We start from the raw sequence: 19,831 nt of genomic DNA, 5'->3' as shown, positions 1-19,831 counted from the left end.
GCCTGGGCAAATTGTGGCATCGTCGTTAGCCTGGGCCAGGCTATCTGTTCGGGACGCCTGGGGCATAACTGGTTGTAAATTACTAGTAAAATATCTGGCTGGGCTGATGGGCTCCACACCGGTACATACTTTTGGCATTAAAAAACTCTCTCTAATACTTTTCCAGGCCAGGCTGCGAAACAAACGGCCCTCTCCCAGGCGAGCCTGCCCAGGCATAAAACACAAAATTTCCAGGCCCAACTCAGGCACTGATTTTCTCCAGGCACGGTGACGAGGACAGAAACCAAACACGCCCTCAGTGACAGCCCGCAAAGACCATCTCGGCAGCTGCAGTTCATTGCAGTGTCACCGCCAACAAAGCCTTCCAATTTACTGCAATGCCTCCTCACTGTGCTAGCTACTGCCTGCAAAGGCCACCGCAGCACTTGCCGAGATGCTGCTCCTCTCGCCGCTTCCGGCACCAGCGCCACCAACATATTAGAAATAGAAAACCAGGCCGCCGACGAATGCTAGCTACTACCTATAGTCGCCATGCCTTGTCATTGAGTTAACCACGTCATCATCTTTTAACTACACCAAGGCCAACCAAGGTCACCTTTATGATGTTGAGTACAATGACAACTGAAGCAAGAAATGGAGCATAGACATCTCCACTGCGATGGGGATTGGGTAAGAATTGTTAGAAAGGTAGTACACACACTTTATGCCAAATGAAGAACTTCGTTGGTGGTCTGGTTTACCTGAACAAAGGCCCCATAAGGCTTTGTTTGGCACAGGTGGTTTTCAAGCCCGTAAGGGGCTGGGGATTTTTGGGGATTTGGTGATTCCCTGCCCTCCACCAATCCCCTCAAATCCCCTTCCATTCATCAAAGCCCCTTCTAGCCCAAGCCCCTTCCTCTGAAATCATGTGTTTGGTACACAGATAGTCCCAGATCAAAACCCCAGGGAGGAGAGGGGAGGGAACGGGAACGGGAGGTGGTGTGGGGACGTACCTCCGGCGAGAGCAGCTTGCCGGAGAAGAAGAGGAAGCCGACGGCGATGGCGGCGGCGGCGGCGGTGGTGTTGACGGCGACGGCGGCGGCGGTGCGCTAATGGCGACGGCGACGGCGGCGGCTGCGGCGCTATGGCAACATCGGCGGCAGCTTCTATTGCGGTTGTTCTTGCGGCTGCTTTCTTCCGTCTCGTCACGTTCCAGGAAAGCCGCGAGCTCCCCCTCGATGCGCAGAAGCCCCGTGGATTGAGGGGGATTTTAGGGGATCTAGGGGGGCCGGCCCGGTCAAGCCCTGTACGCCAAACAAGAACTTAGGGAATTTTGGGGCTTTTAAGCCCAATAGGGATAAGCCCCCCAAAGCCCCTCAAAGCCCTGTCTACCAAACAAGGCCTAAGGAAATATACCAGCCCGGCGCTTATGTGCACCAGCTTCCTGCAAAGTTCCTGAAAATGCAGAGCAACAGACAGGCAGATTGCCAGATACCAACCAACTTCTCATTAATAATTTGCATGGAAACCTTCAGAATTTGTCCGCGCAAATCAAAACAATCATCAATCCGGAAGAGAAGAAAAACAAAAACAAAAACAAAAAAAAAGGTATTATTTAGATGGTGAGCAGAGCTTACTCGGTCCAAGAGGCCGCGGTGGCCGACCTCCTCCCAGAAGCCGAGCACCGCCATGCCGGCACCTACGGTGAGCACGGCAGCGCCGACGTCCCGGAGAAGCGGGCTCTCCGGCCACATGGATCCAGCAACGCTAGTTAACATCAAAGAGGCCAACTGGCCAACCAAGTTAAGAGGGGAGCTCTAAGCCAGCTCTTCTCTTTTTCCAGGAGAGCCCTCTATCCATCTAGCAAAAGAAAGCACGACGTGCTAGAAGATGAACCATTTCTTGCAGCCTGAATAGGTCGAGACACTGTGCAAGTGATGCCTACGTTGTGCAAAATAATCCTCTGCTACAGATTTGAAAGTTCACAGCAGGAACAGAGGACCCATCTTCCAGAAATGCGCAGCTGCCATGATCCCATTCACTAACAGTAAGTACGTGTCGTTCATTATGTATAAATTATTTCCCAAACCCTACCCCCAACCCCGCTGAACCTTCCACCCACCATCCTTACGTGTTTGAATTGGTAGTCTCTCTCTGTTATACTTATATATCATCCAGTCCTAGCTGGGTTTTCTTGACCAAAGAAGCAAAGATGGCTGGATCATTCGCCCTCAACACAGGCGCAAGCATCCCATCAGTTGGTCTCGGCACATGGCAGATAAAACCTGAGGTCGTCGGCGACACCATCTACGCCGCTGTCAAGGTCTTTTCTTGTTGCTCTAGCTCTGCCTCGATTCCTTCTCGATGGTTTTTCTGAATCTTGGACATGTATATCTGTATGGGCTGTTGCTTTAGCGTGTTCAGTTCAGATATACTATCAGACTACATCCCTCTTATGAGTTTCACGTTTCCCCGGCAGGCTGGATATCGCCATATTGATTGTGCTCCAGCATACAGCAATGAGACAGAGGTATGCTTTTCCTCACATGTTTGTCCCGAAAATGTGGCTTGCTTCTGCCTCTCTGATCAATACTCTTATGACAAAATGGTCAGCGTATGCTGTAGCACATGTTTGGTTCATATACTAAGTTTGCCACCATTTACCACACTTTTCTGTCACAAAATTGGCACCACACTTTTCTGACATGTTGCAGAGGCCGGGGGTAATCCTTCTTTTCGAGAAAAACACTTTTCTGACATGTGGGGTCTAGTTTGCATGAAAGGAATCTTGCCACAAATGTGGCTCCAAACCAAACTGGGGGCTAACTCAGTCAAACTTGCCTAACATGGGGGTGGTAAAGTGTGGAGACTTAGGGGCTGTTTGGTTCCCAGCCACACCTTGCCACACTTTGCCACACCTAACCTTAGGCAAGTTTGACCAAGTTAGGTAGGTGTTTGGTTCTAGCAATACCTGAGGCAAGGATTTTTTTTTATGAGTAGTGGACCCCACATGTCATAGACACAAAAAGTGTGGCAAGATTCCCTTAGGAAGCCAAAGTGTGGCTAACAATTTAAGCAACTCAAGTAGTATACCAACCAGACACACCCTAACTCCATAAGTGTCGTGTCGATGAATGTGTGATCCCACATGAATATTGTATTAGTCTAGATGTTTGGGTTTTTATCATATGGAAAGCATACCCTTTTAATTTCGACACGTTATAGGCATATCAGATAGGTCTGTAGTTTTTGTGCTGAAATTTAGTGCACATCTTTCTCAAAGTAATTTTGAAGGAAATATACCTTCATATGAGAAGGAAATACTTTAGTTCTGAAACATAGAATCAGGCACCAACTATAAGATGGCAAAAAGGGGTGTCCGTGTCCTGTGTGTGCTGACACAGTACATCAATGAAACTGGAAAACAAGAAAACACTTGAGAAAGTTTTCTAGTGTTGAGATATTATCATTTTGTAGGTTAGCAACTAAAGCGAATGCCCTTTCGCAGGTCGGCTTGGCTTTGAAGAAATTATTTGAAGATGGTGTGGCTAAGCGTGAAGAATTGTTTATCACCTCTAAGCTATGGTTAGGCTTCATTCCCAACCTCAGTTAAAGCAACGTGTGAAACGATTTCTGTCTTGTCAGGAATGTTTTTAATTTTGCAGGTCCGGTAATCATGCACCGGAAGATGTGCCAGAGGCAATTGACACTACTCTGAAAGACTTGCAGCTTGACTACTTAGATTTGTTCCTTGTAAATTCCCATGCTTCATAGCACATTCAGTTATTTGTTCCTTTGTATATTTGACCGTTTTGTACTGACATGTGTCTATTTGGTTGTTGAAATAAACTCACTTTACAGATCCATGGTCCAATCCGTACCAGGAAAGGAACCACGCACATCCCTGAAAATTTGATCCCAACTGACATCCCTGCTACATGGGGGGCCATGGAAAAGCTATACGACTCCGGCAAAGCTCGAGCAATTGGCGTGAGTAACTTTACTTGCAAGAAGATGGAGGACTTGCTCGCCGTTGCACGCGTGCCTCCAGCAGTCAACCAGGTTGAGTGCCACCTGATCTGGCAGCAAGCCAAGCTCCGTGAACTATGCCAGTCAAGGGGTGTTCATCTTTCTGTAAGCTCATTACAAACATTATACTCCCTCCGAATATTAGTTATCGCTCATATGGATGTATCTAGCAATGAAATATGTCTAGACACATCCATTTAAGCGACAAGTAATATGGGTCATAGGGAGTAGCATTCTTTCAGTTTCGGTAAGCTACTACCTTAGCTTGCTAATAAGAAGCAATGCACTGCTGCCATATGTTTCTTGCCATAAACTGCCACTTGTGTTGTTGCAGGCACATTCACCATTAGGTGAGGCTAGTGTCCTTCGCAACCCTATTGTCGCAGCTGTAGCCGAGAAGCTGCAGAAAACGCCTGCGCAGGTCGCGTTACGCTGGGATCTTCAGATGGGTCAGAGTGTGCTACCAAGAAGCGGCAACGAAGGAAGGATCAAGGAGAACTTTGACATATTGATTGTGCCCCAGTGTACCGCAATGAGAAACAGGTATTAGTAATCACTTGCAACCTTTTTCTTTTCTTTCGTGTAACGCGTTAAATACTTAAGTTGGACTGCTTTAGTACTCTCAGCAAAACAATATTAGTGTATGTTAACTAGTCCATGATTGGTTGAGCCCACATGAATATTACATTGGTTTAAATGTGAATTTTATGGTATGAAAAGCATTTAATTTTGATAGTTTCTGTGCCGAAATTCAATGCATATTTTCTCTCAAAATAATACTGGGAACATGTATTGATGATAACTGATAAGTGAGAAGGGAACACTTCAGTGCAGTTCTGAAATTTAGAATCAGACACAAACATGAGATGGCAAAAAGGGTGTGCAAAGTAGTAGATCAATGAAACTTGAAATAAAAGTACACATTTCAAGAAGCCTTCTAGAGTTGCAATAGTATTATTTTGATTTGGGAATATTTCTACTAGTATGAAATATTACTTGTGTAGGTTGGCTTGGCTTTGAAGAAATTATTTGAGGATGGTGTGGTTAAGCGTGAAGATTTGTTTATCACATCTAAGCTATGGTTAGGATTCATTCCCAACTTCAGTTAAGGGAACATGTGAAATAATTTCCATCTTGTCAGTATATTCTTAATTTTGCAGGTCTGGTGATCATGCACCTGAAGATGTGCCATAGGCAATTGGCACTACTCTTAAAGATTTGCAGCTTGACTTCTTAGATTTATTCCTCGTAAATTTCTATGCTTGGTAGTATATTCAGTTATTCGTTTGTTTACAGTTATGTACTGAGATATACCTATAACTAACTGAATAGCAAAAGGTAAGGAGCAAAAACCTCTTCTTGATACTATTTCTGCATGGCTTGGCAATATTCTTGTCCAGAGTTAATTATGTTTGCGTATGGTCCTTAGGTACTCCTTCCGATCCATATTAATTGTCGCAGCTTTAGTACAACTTTAGTAGTGATTTAAACGCTCTTATATTTCTTTACAGATGTACTCCCTCCGTCCCATAATGTAAGACGTTTCTAGTGTCAAAAAACGTCTTACATATGGGACGGAGGGAGTACTAAAGCTGCGACAATTAATTTAGATCGGAGGGAGTAATTTTTAGGGATGGTAGATTAGTTGCACACCAATAATGGAAAACACACTAGGATTCCATATAGAATTTCTTTGTCATAGCCCTTGCAAAGATTAGTGATAATTATAATTTCATGATAATAACTGGCACTAAACATATTTTCAAGGTTGTTCTGTATTTGAGGATATATGAAAGAAAATTGCAAATACAACTCTGGTGAACTGAGTAAATGAACAACAAAGCACCGATAAAACTGCTTTAATTGCACGCACTTATTACCTCGTTTGGTTGTTGAAATGACCTTATTTTACAGATTCACGGTCCAATCCGCATCAAGAAAGGAACAACGCCGAGCCTTGAAACCTTTCTCCCACCTGATATTCCTGCTACATGGGGAGCGATGGAGAAGCTATATGACTCTGGCAAGGCTCGAGCAATTGGTGTGAGTAACTTTTCTAGCAAGAAGATGGAGGATTTGCTTGCCGTCGCACGCGTGCCTCCAGCAGTCAACCAGGTTGAGTGCCATCTGATTTGGCAGCAAGACAAGCTCCGTAAACTATGCCATTCGAGGGGTGTTCATCTTTCTGTAAGTTCGATATGTCATCTCCAATGCTTTACCATTTTCTTTCAGTTTTGTAAGCTGCTGCTTGCCTCAGTTTGCTGATAATCGGTATTGCACCACTCCCATATGTTGTCATAAACTGCCACTTGTGTTGTTGCAGGCATATTCGCCATTAGGTTCACCTGGAACACCTCTACCTGGGATCATGGGGGCTAGTGTCCTTAGCAACCCTGTTGTCATCTCTGTTGCCGAGAAGTTGCAGAAAACGCCTGAGCAGGTCGCCTTGCGCTGGAGTCTTCAAATGGGTCAGAGTGTACTTCCAAAAAGCACCAATGAAGCAAGGATTAAGGAGAACTTTGACATATTTGATTGGTCCATTCCCAAAGATTTGATGGCGGAGCTCTCCGGTATCAAGCAGGCATGTCTCAAGTCTCAACACATGTGTTTCTTCTGGTATCGCATATCATTGACTTCTAGTCCATTTTTGTTGCTGGCGCTACATGGAAATCGGCAATCCTTGAGAGACCATCACCATTCTTTTCTCGGCAATATATCATTCGATAGCTCAAAGTGCTTACCCTTGCATTCTTCATATCTGATCTCTGGTTTGATCTGCAAAAAATGCAGGAAAGGTTGCTGAAAGCAGAATTCGCAGTTCACCCGCTAAGCATTTACAAAACCTTGGAGGACCTTTGGGATGGCGAAATTTAAAGCACATAAACTTCTCTGGAGTGAACAACGCACTGCATATCCGCAGTATACCTTGTGTGTTAAATAAAGTTAATTCTTTGCCTTGGCACGCTCAACAAGGATTGCAAGAATATCCGCCACAGTATTATGCAAAATGTCTACCTGTCGGAGGCCCTTCTTTGTCTAGAAGTAGTAATCAATGTCATCATTGACCTTGATGGCTACACTACCCCTTACCTTTAGGAGAGAAACCCCTCACTATGAGCGCTTGTTAAACAAAAAGGCCACTTAGCTCTGTCATATACCTTTTCAAAATTGACCTTGAATATGAAGTAAAATGTACTGGTGATCACTGTATTTGTCTCAGCAGGTTTTACTTTGGTAACTGTACTAAAGAATGCTGTCAATGAATACGATATTTGGTGATTATATGGCCACTGGCTCCCCGTATAGCTCGTATTTTATTTACATTGACCGGTCAAACGTGGCAAGTCAACTCACATTCTCTCTCCCTGCCTACGTGTCAGTGAATGGAAAAAACAAATAGAGGAAAAAGAAACATGCGTCGGTCGGTCAGTCACTCTTCACAATCTTATAGTATCATTGATAATGGAGTGTGCGCCGGTCACCGGGTCGCATACATTATATATGTAGTTGCTGCAGAACGAATAGATATACCCCCACAACCAACCCCAAGCCCACCGTACCCATCTTCTTCCATAGTCTTCCTCTTCTACCTTTGCTCCAAAGATGGCCGGGTCCTTCGTCCTGAACACCGGCGCAAGGATCCCATCGATCGGCCTCGGCACATGGCAGATAGAACCTGATGTTGTTGGCGACGCCATCTACGCTGCTGTCAAGGTCATTTGCTGTCGCTTTAATTCATCCTTGATGGTTTTGTGAATCATTGGATATTACCTGCTCACTTCAACAAACACGTGCTTGTGTTCTGAAGTTCTGAGATAAATATCAAACTATTTCCCTTGTTTTCCTTTCTGAAAGCTTCATGCTTTTCTGGCAGGCTGGATATCGGCATATTGATTGTGCTCCAGCATACCACAATCAGAAACAGGTATAGTAATTAGTTCTCTGAACAACAACAAAAACAGGTATTAGTAATTATACTTGCATGACAGTGATTCGTCGCATGTATGTATGTCCCTTCGATCGCTCAATGTGCATGCTGCAAGCAACCCGTTTCTTCTCTTTTTCGTGTTAAATACTTCAATTGGACCAATTAGTCAGCTGGACAATATTACGTTGGTCTAAATGTTTGGATTCTACGACATGAAGAGCATGCTTTAAAAAGGGACAAGTGAGAAGAAAATACTTCAGCTCTGAAATTTAGAATCAGGGACAAACAATGAGATGAAAAATAGGGTGCACAAAGTAGTAGGTCAATCAAAGCAGAACTGACGAGTACACGTTTCAAGAAGCCTTCTAGAGTTGCAATGTTATTATTTTAATTCGGAAATATTTCTAACTAAATCGAAGTATTACCCGTGTAGGTTGGTTTGGCTTTAAAGACATTGTTTGAGGATGGTGTGGTTAAGCGTGAAGATTTGTTTGTCACCTCTAAACTATGGTTAGGCTTCATTTCCCAGCCTCGGTTAAAGGAACATGTGAAATAATTCCTGTCTTGCCTCTGAATTTTCCAGGTTTGGTGATCATGCACCTGAAGATGTGCCGGAGGCAATTGACACTACTCTTAAAGATTTGCAGCTTGACTTCTTAGATTTGTTCCTCGTAAATTCCTATCCTTGGTATTAAACTCAATTATCCGTTTATTTAACTGGTATATATGTAGATGTGCCTATAATTAACTGAACACTGAAATGTAAGGAGCAAATAACATCATCAGTTCCCAATTATTTTCCATATGGCTTGAACTATTCTTATACCGTGCTTGTCTATAGTCAGTACATATTAGTTGCAATCCAAAAGAAGAAATCAAACTAGAATTGCCAGATTGGATATCTATGCCATAGTTCTTGCATAAATTGGCAACAGTTCTCATTCTATACTAATAGCCGATTTTTGTAACAGTGAGCACAACATAACTGTCCCTTGAGTGTACGCTACCTATTATCTGATTTGGTTGTTGAAATTACCTTACTTTACAGGTTCATGGTCCAGTCCGGATCAAGAAAGGAACTACGCTGAGCCCTGAAAATTTGCTTCCACCGGATATCACTGCTACATGGGGAGCGATGGAGAAACTATACGCCTCCGGCAAGGCCCGAGCAATCGGTGTCAGTAACTTTGCTTGCAAGAAGATGGATGACTTGCTTGCCGTCGCACGCGTGCCTCCAGCAGTCAACCAGGTTGAGTGTCATCCGATTTGGCAGCAAGACAAGCTCCGCAAACTATGCCAGTCGAGGGGTGTTCATCTTTCTGTAAGCTTGATATGTCATCTCTAACACTGTAGCATTTCTTTCAGTCTTGTAAAGCTGCCGCTACCTCGGTTTTTTGATAATCTGTACTGCTACTCCCATATGTTGACATAATCTGCCACTTGTGTTGTTGCAGGCATATTCACCATTAGGTTCACCTGGATCACCTCTATCTGTGGTCAGTGGTGCTAGTGTCCTTAACAATCCTATTGTCACCTCTGTTGCCGAGAAGTTGCAGAAAACGCCTGCACAGGTCGCCCTACGCTGGGGTCTTCAAATGGGCCAGAGTGTACTTCCAAAAAGCACCGATGAAGCAATGATTAAGGAGAACTTTGACATATTTGATTGGTCCATTCCCGAAGATTTGATGGCCAAGTTCTCCGAAATCAAACAGGCATGTTTGAAGCCTCAACACATGTTTCTTCCCATGTCTCATGGCATCGACTTCCTGTCCATTTTTGTTACTTCTGCTATCTAACTTGATATGGACATGGAGCCTTCAGAGATCATGACCATTATTTTCTCGGCAGTATAGCATTCGATAGCTCAGAGTGCTTACCCTTTCATTCTTCACATCTGACATCTGGTTTGATCTGAAAAATGCAGGAAAGGTTGCTGAAAGCGGAATTCGCAGTCCACCCTCTAAGCGTTTACAAAACCTTGGAGGATCTTTGGGATGGAGAAATTCAAAGCACATCAACTTCTCTAGAATGAACAGACTGAATGAGCAAGTGAAAGGCACTGCATATACGCAGTATGCCATGTGTGTTGTTGAATGAAGTTAATTAGTTACTTTACAGATATTTTTCATTTCTTTCTTGAACATCTGATAACCTAATAATCTGTGCCACTGATCCAAGAAGTTTCCGAAGGGAATCGATCTGCTGTTCATTTGAAGTCTTGTGCTGTTTGTCAAAGAAATCTGATTCCAGTTATGTCATGCTTCTATGGTGTGTGCCTTTAGTTATTCTTTCTCGAAAAGTATGGTGTGCTTTTTTATCACAAAGTTGAATAGCGCTAACCGTCTGTCCGTCCTAAGCACAACCGAAAGAGGCGTGTCCATTTCAGATAATGCTGTTAAATCACTCCGTGGATTTTTTGCACAACGTTTCCGTTCCTTCACAAGGAGTTGATGCTGCTCCCCGTGTTGTGCCGTGCTACATCCATCAAGTTCCTGTGATGTACGCAGTTGTGCTTATATGCTGCAGTCCCTAATTTGGCTAACGACCGTTTGTTCCGCGCCGATCCACTTTTGGTCAAATTCTTGTCCACAACAGCGAAGAGGTCCATAGGCTCTTTGCAATCTTGTCACTGATGACATACATTATGTGTGTGTCCTCTTTGCAATCTTGTCACTGATGACATACATTATGTGTGTGTCGCTCACTCTGTTACATTGATATGTCTAGTTTATTGCAGAGCGAATAGATAACCCCAGCAGCAACCCCAAGCCCACCGTGCCCATCTTCTTTGACAGTCTCTCTCTCTCGTCTATCTTGCCCCAAAGAGCAAAGATGGCCGGGTCCTTCGTCCTGAACACCGGCGCAAGGATGCCATCGGTCGGCCTCGGCACATGGCAGATAGATCCTGATGTAGTCGGCGACGCCATCTACGCTGCTGTCAAGGTCTTTTCCTGTCGCTTTAATTCCTTCTTGATGGTCTTGTGGCTCTTGGATATTAAGTGCTCACTTCATCAAGCTAGGTTCAGCTTTGTGTTACCTGGGGCCTGTAGAATCCGCCAGGATGAGTTTTAATTGTCGATCAAATTGGCGTCCTGTGTAGAAATCTCTGTTCATTCAGTTGACTTTTGACTCTGTGATATATCAAACTCTACCGCTTATTTTTGCCTTCTAAAAGTTCCATGCTTTTCCGGCAGGCTGGATATCGGCATATTGATTGTGCTCCAGTGTACCGCAATGAGAAACAGGTATTAGTAATTACATGCATGTTTTGTCCCTTCAATAGCTCAATCTGCATGCTGCAACCTTTTTTCTTTTCTTTTTTGTGTAATAACAGGTTAAATACTTAAATTGGAGTGCTCCGCAAAACAACGTTGGTGTATGTTTTACTAGTCCGTGATCGTTTGATCCCACATGAATATTGTGCTTGTCTAAATGTGTATGTTACGACATGAAAAGCTTTTAATTTTGATATATTATGTGCATACAGTTTTTATGCCAAAATTCAATGCATATTTTTTTTTCAAAACAACATTGCGGAAATGTATTGATGATAATTGATAAGTGAGAAGGAAATACTTCAGCTCTGAAAGTTAGAATCATGCACAACAATGCGATTACAAAAAGGGTGCGCAAGGTAGTATTTTTTTAGGGGTGTGTGCAAGTAGATCAATGAAACTGGCTGTAACAAGTACACATTCCAAGAATGAAATATTATTTTATTTGTGTAGGTTGGTTTCGCCTTGAAGAAACTATTTGAGGACGGTGTGGTTAAGCGTGAAGATTTGTTTATCACCTCTAAGCTGTGGTTAGGGTTCATTTCCCAACCTCAATTAAGGGAACATGTGAAATAATTTCCATTTTGTCAGGAATATTCTTAATTTTGCAGGTCTGGTGATCATGCACCTGAAGATGTTCCAGAGGCAATTGGCACAACTCTTAAAGATTTGCAGCTTGACTTCTTAGATCTGTTCCTCGTAAATTCCTATGCTTGATAGTACATTCAGTTATTCTTTTTCACACTTATGTACTAAGATATACCAATAGCTAATTGAATACCAGAAGGTAAGGAGCAAAAACCTCTTCTTGATGCAAATTCTTATTACCTCTGCATGGCTTGGCAATATTCTTGTCCAGGGCTAATTATGTTTGTGTACGGTCCTTCGGTATTTTTTTAGGGATGGTCGTTAGGTGTTAGTTGCACACCAAAAATGGAAAACGCACTAGGATTATCATATTGGGGTTCCAATTTGTGCAGTCATAGCTCTTGCATAGACAGTTCTAATTGCAAAATAAAAAAAATGTGAGAAGACAGTTCTATTTTCACGAGAATAACTGACACTAAATTATATAGTCAAGACTGATCTGTTTTTGAGAATATATGAAAGAAAATTGTAAATACAAATGTGTTAAACTGAGTACATTAATAACTGTGCACAACATAACTGCTTTAACTGCACACCACTTATTACCTCGTTTGGTTGTTGAAATGGCCTTATTTTGCAGATTCATGCTCCAATCCGTATAAAGAAAGGGACTACGCCGAGCCATGAAAACATTCTCCCACCTGATATTCCTGCTACATGGGAAGCGATGGAGAAGCTATACGACTCTGGCAAAGCTCGAGCAGTTGGTGTGAGTAGCTTCTCTTGCAAGAAGATTGAGGATTTGCTTGCCATTGCACGTGTGCCTCCAGCAGTCAACCAGGTTGAATGTCATCTGATTTGGCAGCAAGACAAGCTCCAAAAACTATGCCATTCGAGGGGTGTTCATATTTCTGTAAGCTTGATATGTCTAATGCTGTAGCATTTCTTTCAGTTTTGTAAGCTGCTATCTTGGTTTGTTGATAATCGGTACTGCGCCGCTTCCATGCGTTGTCATAAACTGTCACTTGCAGGCATTTTCGCCATTAGGTTCGCCTGGATCATCTCTACCTGGGGTCAGCGGGGCTATCGTCCTTAGCAATCCTATTGTCATCTCTGTTGCTGAGAAGTTGCAGAAGACGCCTGCTCAAGTTGCCTTACGCTGGTGTCTTCAAATGGGTCAGAGTGTACTTCCAAAAAGCACCAATGAAGCAAGGATTAAGGAGAACTTTGACATATTTGAGTGGTCCATTCCTGAAGATTTAATGGCAAAGTTCTCCGAAATCAAACAGGCATGTCTGAAGTCTTAACGCTTGTTTCTTCTGTTATCTAACGTAACTTAAAAATCGACAATACTTCAAAGATCAAAGACCATTCTTTTCTCGGCAATATATCATTGGATTGCTCCAGTCCTTACCCTTTCATTATTCACATCTGATATCTGGTTTGACTTGAAAAATGCAGGCAAGGTTGCTGAAAGGGGAATTTGCGGTTCACCCTCTAAGCGTTTACAAAACCTTGGAGGACCTTTGGGATGGCGAAATTTAAAGCAGATGAACTTCTTTAGAGTGAACAAACTGAATGAGCTAGTGAAGGCACTGCATATCCGCAGTATGCCTTGTGTGTTAAACAAAGTTAATTGTTTTGATGATATTTTTCATTTCTCTCTTGAACTTCTGGTAATGTAATAATATTTGCCATTGACCAGAGAAAAATCCGGAAGGAATCACTCTGCTGTTTATTTGAAGTATTGTATTGTTTCTCAAAGGAGTCTGCCTCAGGATGCATCATGCATGCTACTATAATGTCTGCCTTTAGTTTTTCTTTCTAGAAAAATATGGTGTGTCTTTATAGTTTTATTAAAAGGAATTTGTGCTTTTTACCACAAAGTTGAATAGTGCTACATATATGGATATAATGAAGTCAAGAAAGTCAAATCATATAGTGGGACATCGCTAACCGTCTGTCTGTCCTCTAACCGTATCATCCTCATGTCTTCCCTGTCCACGACCCTGCGCAGCAACTCTATGACTACGAGTAGGACGGCGATGTCTCTTGCGGGTATGGGATTGCGCTGGAGGTGGCATGACCAGAATGGCCTGTGTGGCCGGCGGTGGTGGAGTATCTGGTGAACCTGCAAAGAGCATGCGTATGAGCCATGCATGTTTCATAGGAAAATCATAGTTATAACATCACCATCACTAAAACATCAATTAGTGTACTAGCACCGACATATACCTGTTGTCATCATCACTGGGAGCTGTGCAGGGGGAGGGAGAGGCTGGTGCTACCAGGAGGAGCCACCGGACTGCGGAAGGTGGAGGCAGCAGCCGGACAGTTGGCTGCCGCCACGCCATCGGAGTCGGCTGGAACGCCGGCCTAGCACGGTGTGAGGGGCATGGGGGAGTGTGTGCTTCGCAACTAGGCAGGTTGTCTGATGGTATGCCTCAAAGTCTCCAAGATCCTCCGCGGCTTGCTCTCAATACACTGCCATGCTGCTAGATTCTCGGACGGAGTCATTTCGTTCCCCATGGTCAGTCGGTTAACTATCGCGGCAGTCTCTTCTTGAGCCTCCAGCGTCAACTGGGCCTGCAAATTCCCTAACAGTTAGAAATCGGTCACCACTTATGGTTCCGAAATATGAACTGAATAAATGATATAACCATATTGCTTACCGAGTGATCTATGACGCTAGTCACGGAAGAACTGTAGTGCGTCTCCGAAGCTGAAGTCTGAGCCGTCTCCATGTCCTCAGGGTCAGCTCTTGGTATGTAGCAGAATCTCATTTGTGACCACACCATAGGTAAGCCTCGTGTGCAGCTAGGTCAAAGAGCGCCTCCTCGTGCCAGTGAACCGAGCTTGCTGTTCTCCACTGCTCAACGAATGGTCTCAATTTTGTTTCCCAATCATGTGCCATCTTATTTCCACCCTTGCGGCTGTACCTACAATTGACGAGTTTTTTTAACATAAGTGAGAAAATATATGACAATAAGCTTAGCTTCCAACAAAAATATATACACGTAGTTCTGGATGTGAGGTTGAATAGGATCTGCTGGCAGGGCAAAATATATGATACTAGTAAATTTAGTTGCCAAAACAGATATGCACTTACTTGTGGACGTGAGGTTGAATTCTAAGTCTCCTAAGTACATCTTCCTGTTCCATTACCCTCTATGGACTCCATTTCCTCAGCTTAACCCACCGGACCCATACGAACTACTTTTATTCCCCACCCCTCATTGTCATCTTCCCCAGCTGATGATCATGTTAAGTTTGGCATCCAGAAGCAACCAACCCTTCTCCTTATGACACAAATTCCTTCTCAGTGGGTTGCACTAATGCAGCCTGAAGATTTTACCGAGCATTGCATGGTCGGGTCAAAACATCTGGTCTCTAGTGCTTCTGATGGCAACCAGCAGTTCCATTTGATATCGATTACTGCTTTATATTGACAACATATTTGTGAAGGATCATGTCGGCCAATCATTTGCTCACCAGATGTTCGGCCTCTCCCAATCGGTTAGAGGCAAGGCGACATGGCTGAATTCAGTGATATCGACCCCATTAAAATTTTAGGATTGAACAAACAAGCTAGGGCAACATGAAGGATCTGGTGATATGTTTCAATGTTTGGCCTCTCCGAACCAGATAGATGCAATGGAAAAATTCAGCACCCTTAGTGGTTAGATGCAAGGCAACATGGCTTAATTCAGCGAGGTCAACCCCATTAATTTTTTACAATATTAGCTCAGGTGCCGTGCATTAAGTTATAATAATACTTCAGTATTGCAATCGAATAAATAACTAAGCAAAAAATTAAACAGGTAACAGTACATTTTTCAGACACTACAAACTCCAACACAGCTAAAGAATCTCTAATAATAAGCATAATTTTTAGACAAATATCTACACAGGCTAGTGCGTATTGCTACTTAGATCTACACAAACTACTGACCAGAAATAAAACCATACATACCATGCGAGGAAGCGTTCCCCTCTTCTTCGAGCTCTTCTCGTCCGCTTGAGCGGTTCCCCTCGTCGTCGACCTCTTCTCCTGCGCTTGAGCGGTTCCTCTCCCCGTCTCCTCCCTCACCGAGCTCTCGCTCATGAGCAGCCCATCCCCCTCACTTCTCTCTGGATCTGTTTCGGCGCAGCAGCGACATAGGAGGAGACAGGTATAGTTTTTTTGTTTTTTGTTTTACCAAAAGAGACAGGCTAGCAAAACTGCAAAAGGCTGGGCGTCGGCTGGCTGGGTTTCCAGGCTTGGACGATAGCCTCGAAAGCCCGAAGACCCGACCCATGCGCCCACCATCGTTGTGGCCCGGCGACCCACGATGCTCGTTTGTCTTCTGGGTCAAAAAAAAATATTGTTTCATCGTACCCAAAAAGCAAGGCACATTTTACTGTGTTTGGACCGTAAAATGAATTTGACTATGATTTTTTTAAATACATCTATAAATTAGCCTAAATACTTAAAAGTGCAGCTGCACTTTTTCGGGCTCCCGAGCGCATGCTCATAGGGATCCGGCTTGCCTGCTCCCTCTCCATGCTCCCATCCGTGCTCCCACTTCATCCTACGGTTGTTCTTTTCCCTTTTTCTTTTCTAATCTAATCATCTCCCCCCTGATTTTCAGGGGGTGGGCCCGGGCCTTCTTTTCTTCCAATCAAATCAAGCCACGTATGCGGGAGCACGGATGGGAGCATGGGAAGGGAGCAGGCAAGTCTCGTCCTGCTCATAGACCGAACAATGCAAGAGACTGATTCTAGATTTGGTAAACTACCCACCCACTTATTCTATATATGGAAAGATTCTTCAACTACAGTGCGTTGATTTTTCTTCACCTCGTCCGACCAACCGTGTCAACCCAACGATGACGTAACGTGCATTAATTCTCGTACAAGAAAATTCAAAAAACTATAACTTTCACACCGCGTGTCGGAATGATGATCCGTTTTCATCGCTGGATTCCTTTTGACGAGCTCTTCAAAACTAGATCCCATGTGAATATGTTTTGATGATTTTTTTAAAAGCAACTTTGATGCTAGATGAGGCAATTTTAGTGCTAAACATGAGCAACTTCGATGCTAGAAGAATTGCACCATGTGTATAAGTGAATTCGCCTAGTAGTCTCCTACTTAGTTGTGTGCAATAGGTAATAGGTGGCTACATAGTTCATTGCCTACCATACTGTAAAGTTGCTCACCGTAAAGTGGGAAGTTGTCTAACATGGTTTCTTAGTTGTCTGCCTCAGAAATCAAGTTGCCTACATCGCTACGAAGCTTCCCACGGGTGATCCGCAATTGCGTAAAATACTATGAAAGTTGTCCATCAGGGGACCTAAGTCGCCAACGCTACTGAGCGCACAGTTGTTGGCTAGTCAGGTCGCGGTGTTAGATGAGAAGTTGCATAGGGGGTTATCAGAAGTTTCATAGCAGGGCGGATCATACAATTGCCTACAAAAATTCTTAATTTTTAGTCGAGTTGCCTACAAAAATCATTGAAATCTTCAGATATAATGACGGAAAACACACATGAGTTGGCTAGTAAGGTCGCGACGAGCTTTTCAAAACTAAACTCCACATGAATATGTTTCTTTAATATTTTTAAAAGCAACTTTGATGCTAGATAAGGCAATATTAGTGCTAAACAGAAGCAACCTCACTCCATTAAAAATAACTAATTAACAACAATAAGCATCTAACTAATGATACAAAACAACTTCGAAATAGAGGTAGATAACATCACAACTTTCCTTCTACAAGAGGCAACTTTAGTGCTAAAAGCAGGCAACTTCACTACATTATGTGTCCTAGTTAATTTTGTCTAATTTTCTCCTAACTTCCTCGCCAGTACCTCTAAGTTGCCTATTGTTCACGCTAGTATGTCGTTGTTTCTAAATTGCCTATAATACTATGAAGTCATCTACCGGTAATGCTCTTGTGTCTACTATTGCTAGTTATGGTAGGCAAGATGATGGTGAATCTTGGCTGCTTCAAAGTGTTTGTAGGCAACTTAGAAAACAATGATAAATAACTTCATAGTATTGTAAGCAACTATTTTGGAAAGTTAGGCAATTATGCAGCAATTGTAGGCAACTAATTACCAATAGCAAGCAACTATATATCAATCGTAGGCAATCTAGAGCATGTATAGGCAATTGAACATCAAGTATAGGAACTGACCATCAACAATAGGCAATTGAGCAGTCATGATACGCAAGTTGGGATAATGTTAGCAAAATTCACAGATACACACAGTGCAATGAATTGCTTTTGTATGTAGCACTAAAGTTGCCTTATGTTTTGTATGATTTTTCTCATTTTTTACGCAAACCAACCTAATAGTCAGTCCTACTAGGCCAAAAAGAAAAGTTGCTTCCCTATAGCACTAAAGTTGCCTCTATAGCACACAAAGTTGCTCGGAAAAAAAGTTCATCGAAACCTACTCATATAGGATCTAGTTTTGAAGAACTCGTCGCGAGAAACCTGACGGTGAAAACAGATTTGAATTTTGATATTCTAATCAAAAGTTACAGGTTTTAAATTTTTTGATCCCCTAATAAATGCAGGTGGGATAGTTATGCGCGCGCATTCGGCTTCCTTTTTTGGTTGTCCTGGCTGGCGCGCGGAGTGATCCTTCCTTATATAGGAGAGCGCTCGCTCCCGCGTACGAGCGCACGAGCGCCAGCGAGCCAGGTCCATAAATTACTATCAAAGCATGTGAATATTTTTCCCGAAAGGCCGAGGGCAAGATTCACGGGACCCAATTACAATCAAAGCCTTGGGTTCCGAAACCTTCTTCTACCGGCAGCATGTTGTGAGCATAGCTCGATGGTGCCTCTGGGCCTCCGCTTTAGCGGAGTAAACTTTTTAAAACCTAAGAACTTCTAATCCGAACTCAATTATATCCTCATGAATCGTAAAATCAAAAAAATATAGTTAAAAATGAATTTTATTTGCCCAAACATCATTGAATGTACATGCGTGTGATTTTGCATGAAGAAAAAACATTCCTAATGCTCTAGGCAAAAAATAGTCAATGGTCCAAAAAAGACTATTTTTGGAAGCAATTTGACGCACTGATTTGTTTTTTTTCAGAGAATTAGGAATGTTTTTCCTTCACGAGCATTTGCAAATATATAGAACATCCAACAATGTTTTTGCCAAAAAAACTGAATATTTTGATTTTTTTTTTTACTTTTTTACTACCTCCGTCCCAAAATAAGTGACTCAACTTTGTGAGTATTTTACTATTCCTGGCTGGTACATTCCTAATGCTGCACTGATTTGTTTTTTATTCAGAGAATTAGGAATGTTTTTCCTTCACGAACATTTGCAAATATATAGAACATCCAACAATGTTTTTTGCCAAAAAAATCTGAATATTTTTGATTTTTTTCTACTTTTTTACTCCCTCCTTCCCAAAATAAGTGACTCAACTTTGTGAGTATTTTACTATTACCGAAAAAGGCTTTCGCCCCGCTTTATATATAAAGCAAAGATCCACAGTGCCCGGTACAACCGCACTCGCCCACCACCAACACACACACACACATCCAAGGCAGGATACATAGGCGCTAAGCACAGCAACACACACCCTAGCACTACAAGAGCCGCCGGGGACTTCATCCGAAGAAGTGACGCCACATATGACGAACCGTGGGCTCCAAGCCGGTGCCTTCAGGAAGGATACGGCACCGGAGCGTCGCCACCGCCCGATCCGAGGATCAGAGTTTCCCCTGGAGCACCACGACAGGCAGTGCTAGCCGCGACGACACCTTCAAGAAGGGAGCGATCTGACCTCTCGGCGGCGCGGGCCGCGAAGGCTAGGGCTGCGGGCGGCGGCCTCCTGGCTGGTACATTCCTAATGCTCTAGGCAAAAAATAGTCAATGGTCCAAAAAAGACTATTTTTGGAAGCAATTTGACGCACTGATTTGTTTTTTCAGAGAATTAGGAATGTTTTTCCTTAACGAACATTTGCAAATATATAGAACATCCAACAATGTTTTTTGCCAAAAAAATCTGAATATTTTG

General features: G+C 43.0%; 4 protein-coding genes and 2 long non-coding RNA genes across 12 annotated transcripts; 4 read left to right on the top strand and 2 right to left on the bottom strand.

The window, feature by feature from the left end:
• Positions 1-51: 51 nt before the first annotated feature.
• LOC109751160 (uncharacterized) lies at positions 52-1,855 on the bottom strand. Of its 2 annotated transcripts, XR_006662952.2 has the most exons (3): positions 993-1,837; positions 741-897; positions 52-653 (listed from the first exon to the last, which is right to left on the bottom strand). It is a non-coding gene; the product is annotated as an uncharacterized lncRNA (long non-coding RNA). The 2 variants fall into 2 exon arrangements; XR_005755236.3 differs by having other exon boundaries at positions 52-897; positions 993-1,855.
• Positions 1,856-2,131: 276 nt separating this feature from the next.
• Positions 2,132-5,089, top strand: LOC109751158 (NADPH-dependent aldo-keto reductase, chloroplastic). 2 transcript variants are annotated; one of them, XM_020310053.4, is made up of 7 exons: positions 2,132-2,302; positions 2,459-2,509; positions 3,488-3,564; positions 3,645-3,732; positions 3,841-4,113; positions 4,343-4,551; positions 5,013-5,089. In XM_020310053.4, the coding sequence occupies exons 1-7, from the start codon at positions 2,192-2,194 to the stop codon at positions 5,026-5,028; spliced, it is 825 nt and encodes a 274-aa protein (XP_020165642.2). In that variant the 5' UTR covers positions 2,132-2,191; the 3' UTR covers positions 5,029-5,089. The 2 variants fall into 2 exon arrangements, with proteins under 2 accessions (XP_020165642.2, XP_040243620.1); XM_040387686.3 differs by lacking the exon at positions 5,013-5,089 and having other exon boundaries at positions 2,134-2,302; positions 3,841-4,255; positions 4,343-4,513.
• On the top strand, positions 5,019-7,234 carry LOC109751159 (aldo-keto reductase family 4 member C10). Its single transcript, XM_020310054.4, has 5 exons — positions 5,019-5,089; positions 5,169-5,256; positions 5,923-6,195; positions 6,332-6,589; positions 6,799-7,234. Exons 3-5 carry the CDS (start codon positions 6,010-6,012, stop codon positions 6,880-6,882), a joined length of 528 nt encoding a protein of 175 aa, XP_020165643.2. The 5' UTR covers positions 5,019-5,089; positions 5,169-5,256; positions 5,923-6,009; the 3' UTR covers positions 6,883-7,234.
• A 377-nt stretch (positions 7,235-7,611) lies between these two features.
• LOC109751161 (NADPH-dependent aldo-keto reductase, chloroplastic) lies at positions 7,612-10,194 on the top strand. The gene is made up of 7 exons (XM_020310055.4): positions 7,612-7,722; positions 7,883-7,933; positions 8,370-8,446; positions 8,520-8,607; positions 8,985-9,257; positions 9,391-9,648; positions 9,861-10,194. Exons 1-7 carry the CDS (start codon positions 7,612-7,614, stop codon positions 9,966-9,968), a joined length of 966 nt encoding a protein of 321 aa, XP_020165644.1. The 3' UTR covers positions 9,969-10,194.
• On the bottom strand, positions 7,814-16,027 carry LOC109751163 (uncharacterized). 5 transcript variants are annotated; one of them, XR_005755230.2, is made up of 5 exons: positions 15,773-16,027; positions 14,472-14,738; positions 14,035-14,385; positions 13,757-13,930; positions 7,814-7,950 (listed from the first exon to the last, which is right to left on the bottom strand). It is a non-coding gene; the product is annotated as an uncharacterized lncRNA (long non-coding RNA). The 5 variants fall into 5 exon arrangements; XR_005755233.1 differs by lacking the exon at positions 7,814-7,950 and adding an exon at positions 9,603-9,847; XR_005755223.3 differs by lacking the exon at positions 7,814-7,950 and adding an exon at positions 11,095-13,050.
• LOC123493344 (NADPH-dependent aldo-keto reductase, chloroplastic) lies at positions 10,399-13,364 on the top strand. The gene is made up of 7 exons (XM_020310056.4): positions 10,399-10,879; positions 11,131-11,181; positions 11,665-11,741; positions 11,823-11,910; positions 12,440-12,712; positions 12,831-13,088; positions 13,261-13,364. Exons 1-7 carry the CDS (start codon positions 10,769-10,771, stop codon positions 13,342-13,344), a joined length of 942 nt encoding a protein of 313 aa, XP_020165645.1. The 5' UTR covers positions 10,399-10,768; the 3' UTR covers positions 13,345-13,364.
• Positions 16,028-19,831: the final 3,804 nt, after the last annotated feature.

This window comes from Aegilops tauschii, chromosome 1, assembly GCF_002575655.3.
Source record: "Aegilops tauschii subsp. strangulata cultivar AL8/78 chromosome 1, Aet v6.0, whole genome shotgun sequence".
NCBI lineage: Eukaryota > Viridiplantae > Streptophyta > Magnoliopsida > Poales > Poaceae > Aegilops > Aegilops tauschii.
Note: the sequence above shows the minus strand (reverse complement) of the source record. Positions and strands in the feature narration are given on the sequence as shown.

Bases quoted from the DNA above. Each gene is read 5' to 3' on its own strand.
- LOC109751158 (XM_020310053.4), top strand. From the start codon at position 2,192: ATGGCTGGATCATTCGCCCTCAACACAGGCGCAAGCATCCCATCAGTT. The intron at 3,733-3,840 runs GTAAATTCCCAT...CTCACTTTACAG, and splicing joins ACTACTTAGATTTGTTCCTT to ATCCATGGTCCAATCCGTAC. The intron at 4,114-4,342 runs GTAAGCTCATTA...GTGTTGTTGCAG, and splicing joins CAAGGGGTGTTCATCTTTCT to GCACATTCACCATTAGGTGA.
- LOC109751159 (XM_020310054.4), top strand. From the start codon at position 6,010: ATGGAGAAGCTATATGACTCTGGCAAGGCTCGAGCAATTGGTGTGAGT. The intron at 6,196-6,331 runs GTAAGTTCGATA...GTGTTGTTGCAG, and splicing joins CGAGGGGTGTTCATCTTTCT to GCATATTCGCCATTAGGTTC. The intron at 6,590-6,798 runs GCATGTCTCAAG...CAAAAAATGCAG, and splicing joins AGCTCTCCGGTATCAAGCAG to GAAAGGTTGCTGAAAGCAGA.
- LOC109751161 (XM_020310055.4), top strand. From the start codon at position 7,612: ATGGCCGGGTCCTTCGTCCTGAACACCGGCGCAAGGATCCCATCGATC. The intron at 7,934-8,369 runs GTATAGTAATTA...TTACCCGTGTAG, and splicing joins CATACCACAATCAGAAACAG to GTTGGTTTGGCTTTAAAGAC. The intron at 9,258-9,390 runs GTAAGCTTGATA...GTGTTGTTGCAG, and splicing joins CGAGGGGTGTTCATCTTTCT to GCATATTCACCATTAGGTTC.
- LOC123493344 (XM_020310056.4), top strand. From the start codon at position 10,769: ATGGCCGGGTCCTTCGTCCTGAACACCGGCGCAAGGATGCCATCGGTC. The intron at 11,182-11,664 runs GTATTAGTAATT...TTATTTGTGTAG, and splicing joins TGTACCGCAATGAGAAACAG to GTTGGTTTCGCCTTGAAGAA. The intron at 13,089-13,260 runs GCATGTCTGAAG...TGAAAAATGCAG, and splicing joins AGTTCTCCGAAATCAAACAG to GCAAGGTTGCTGAAAGGGGA.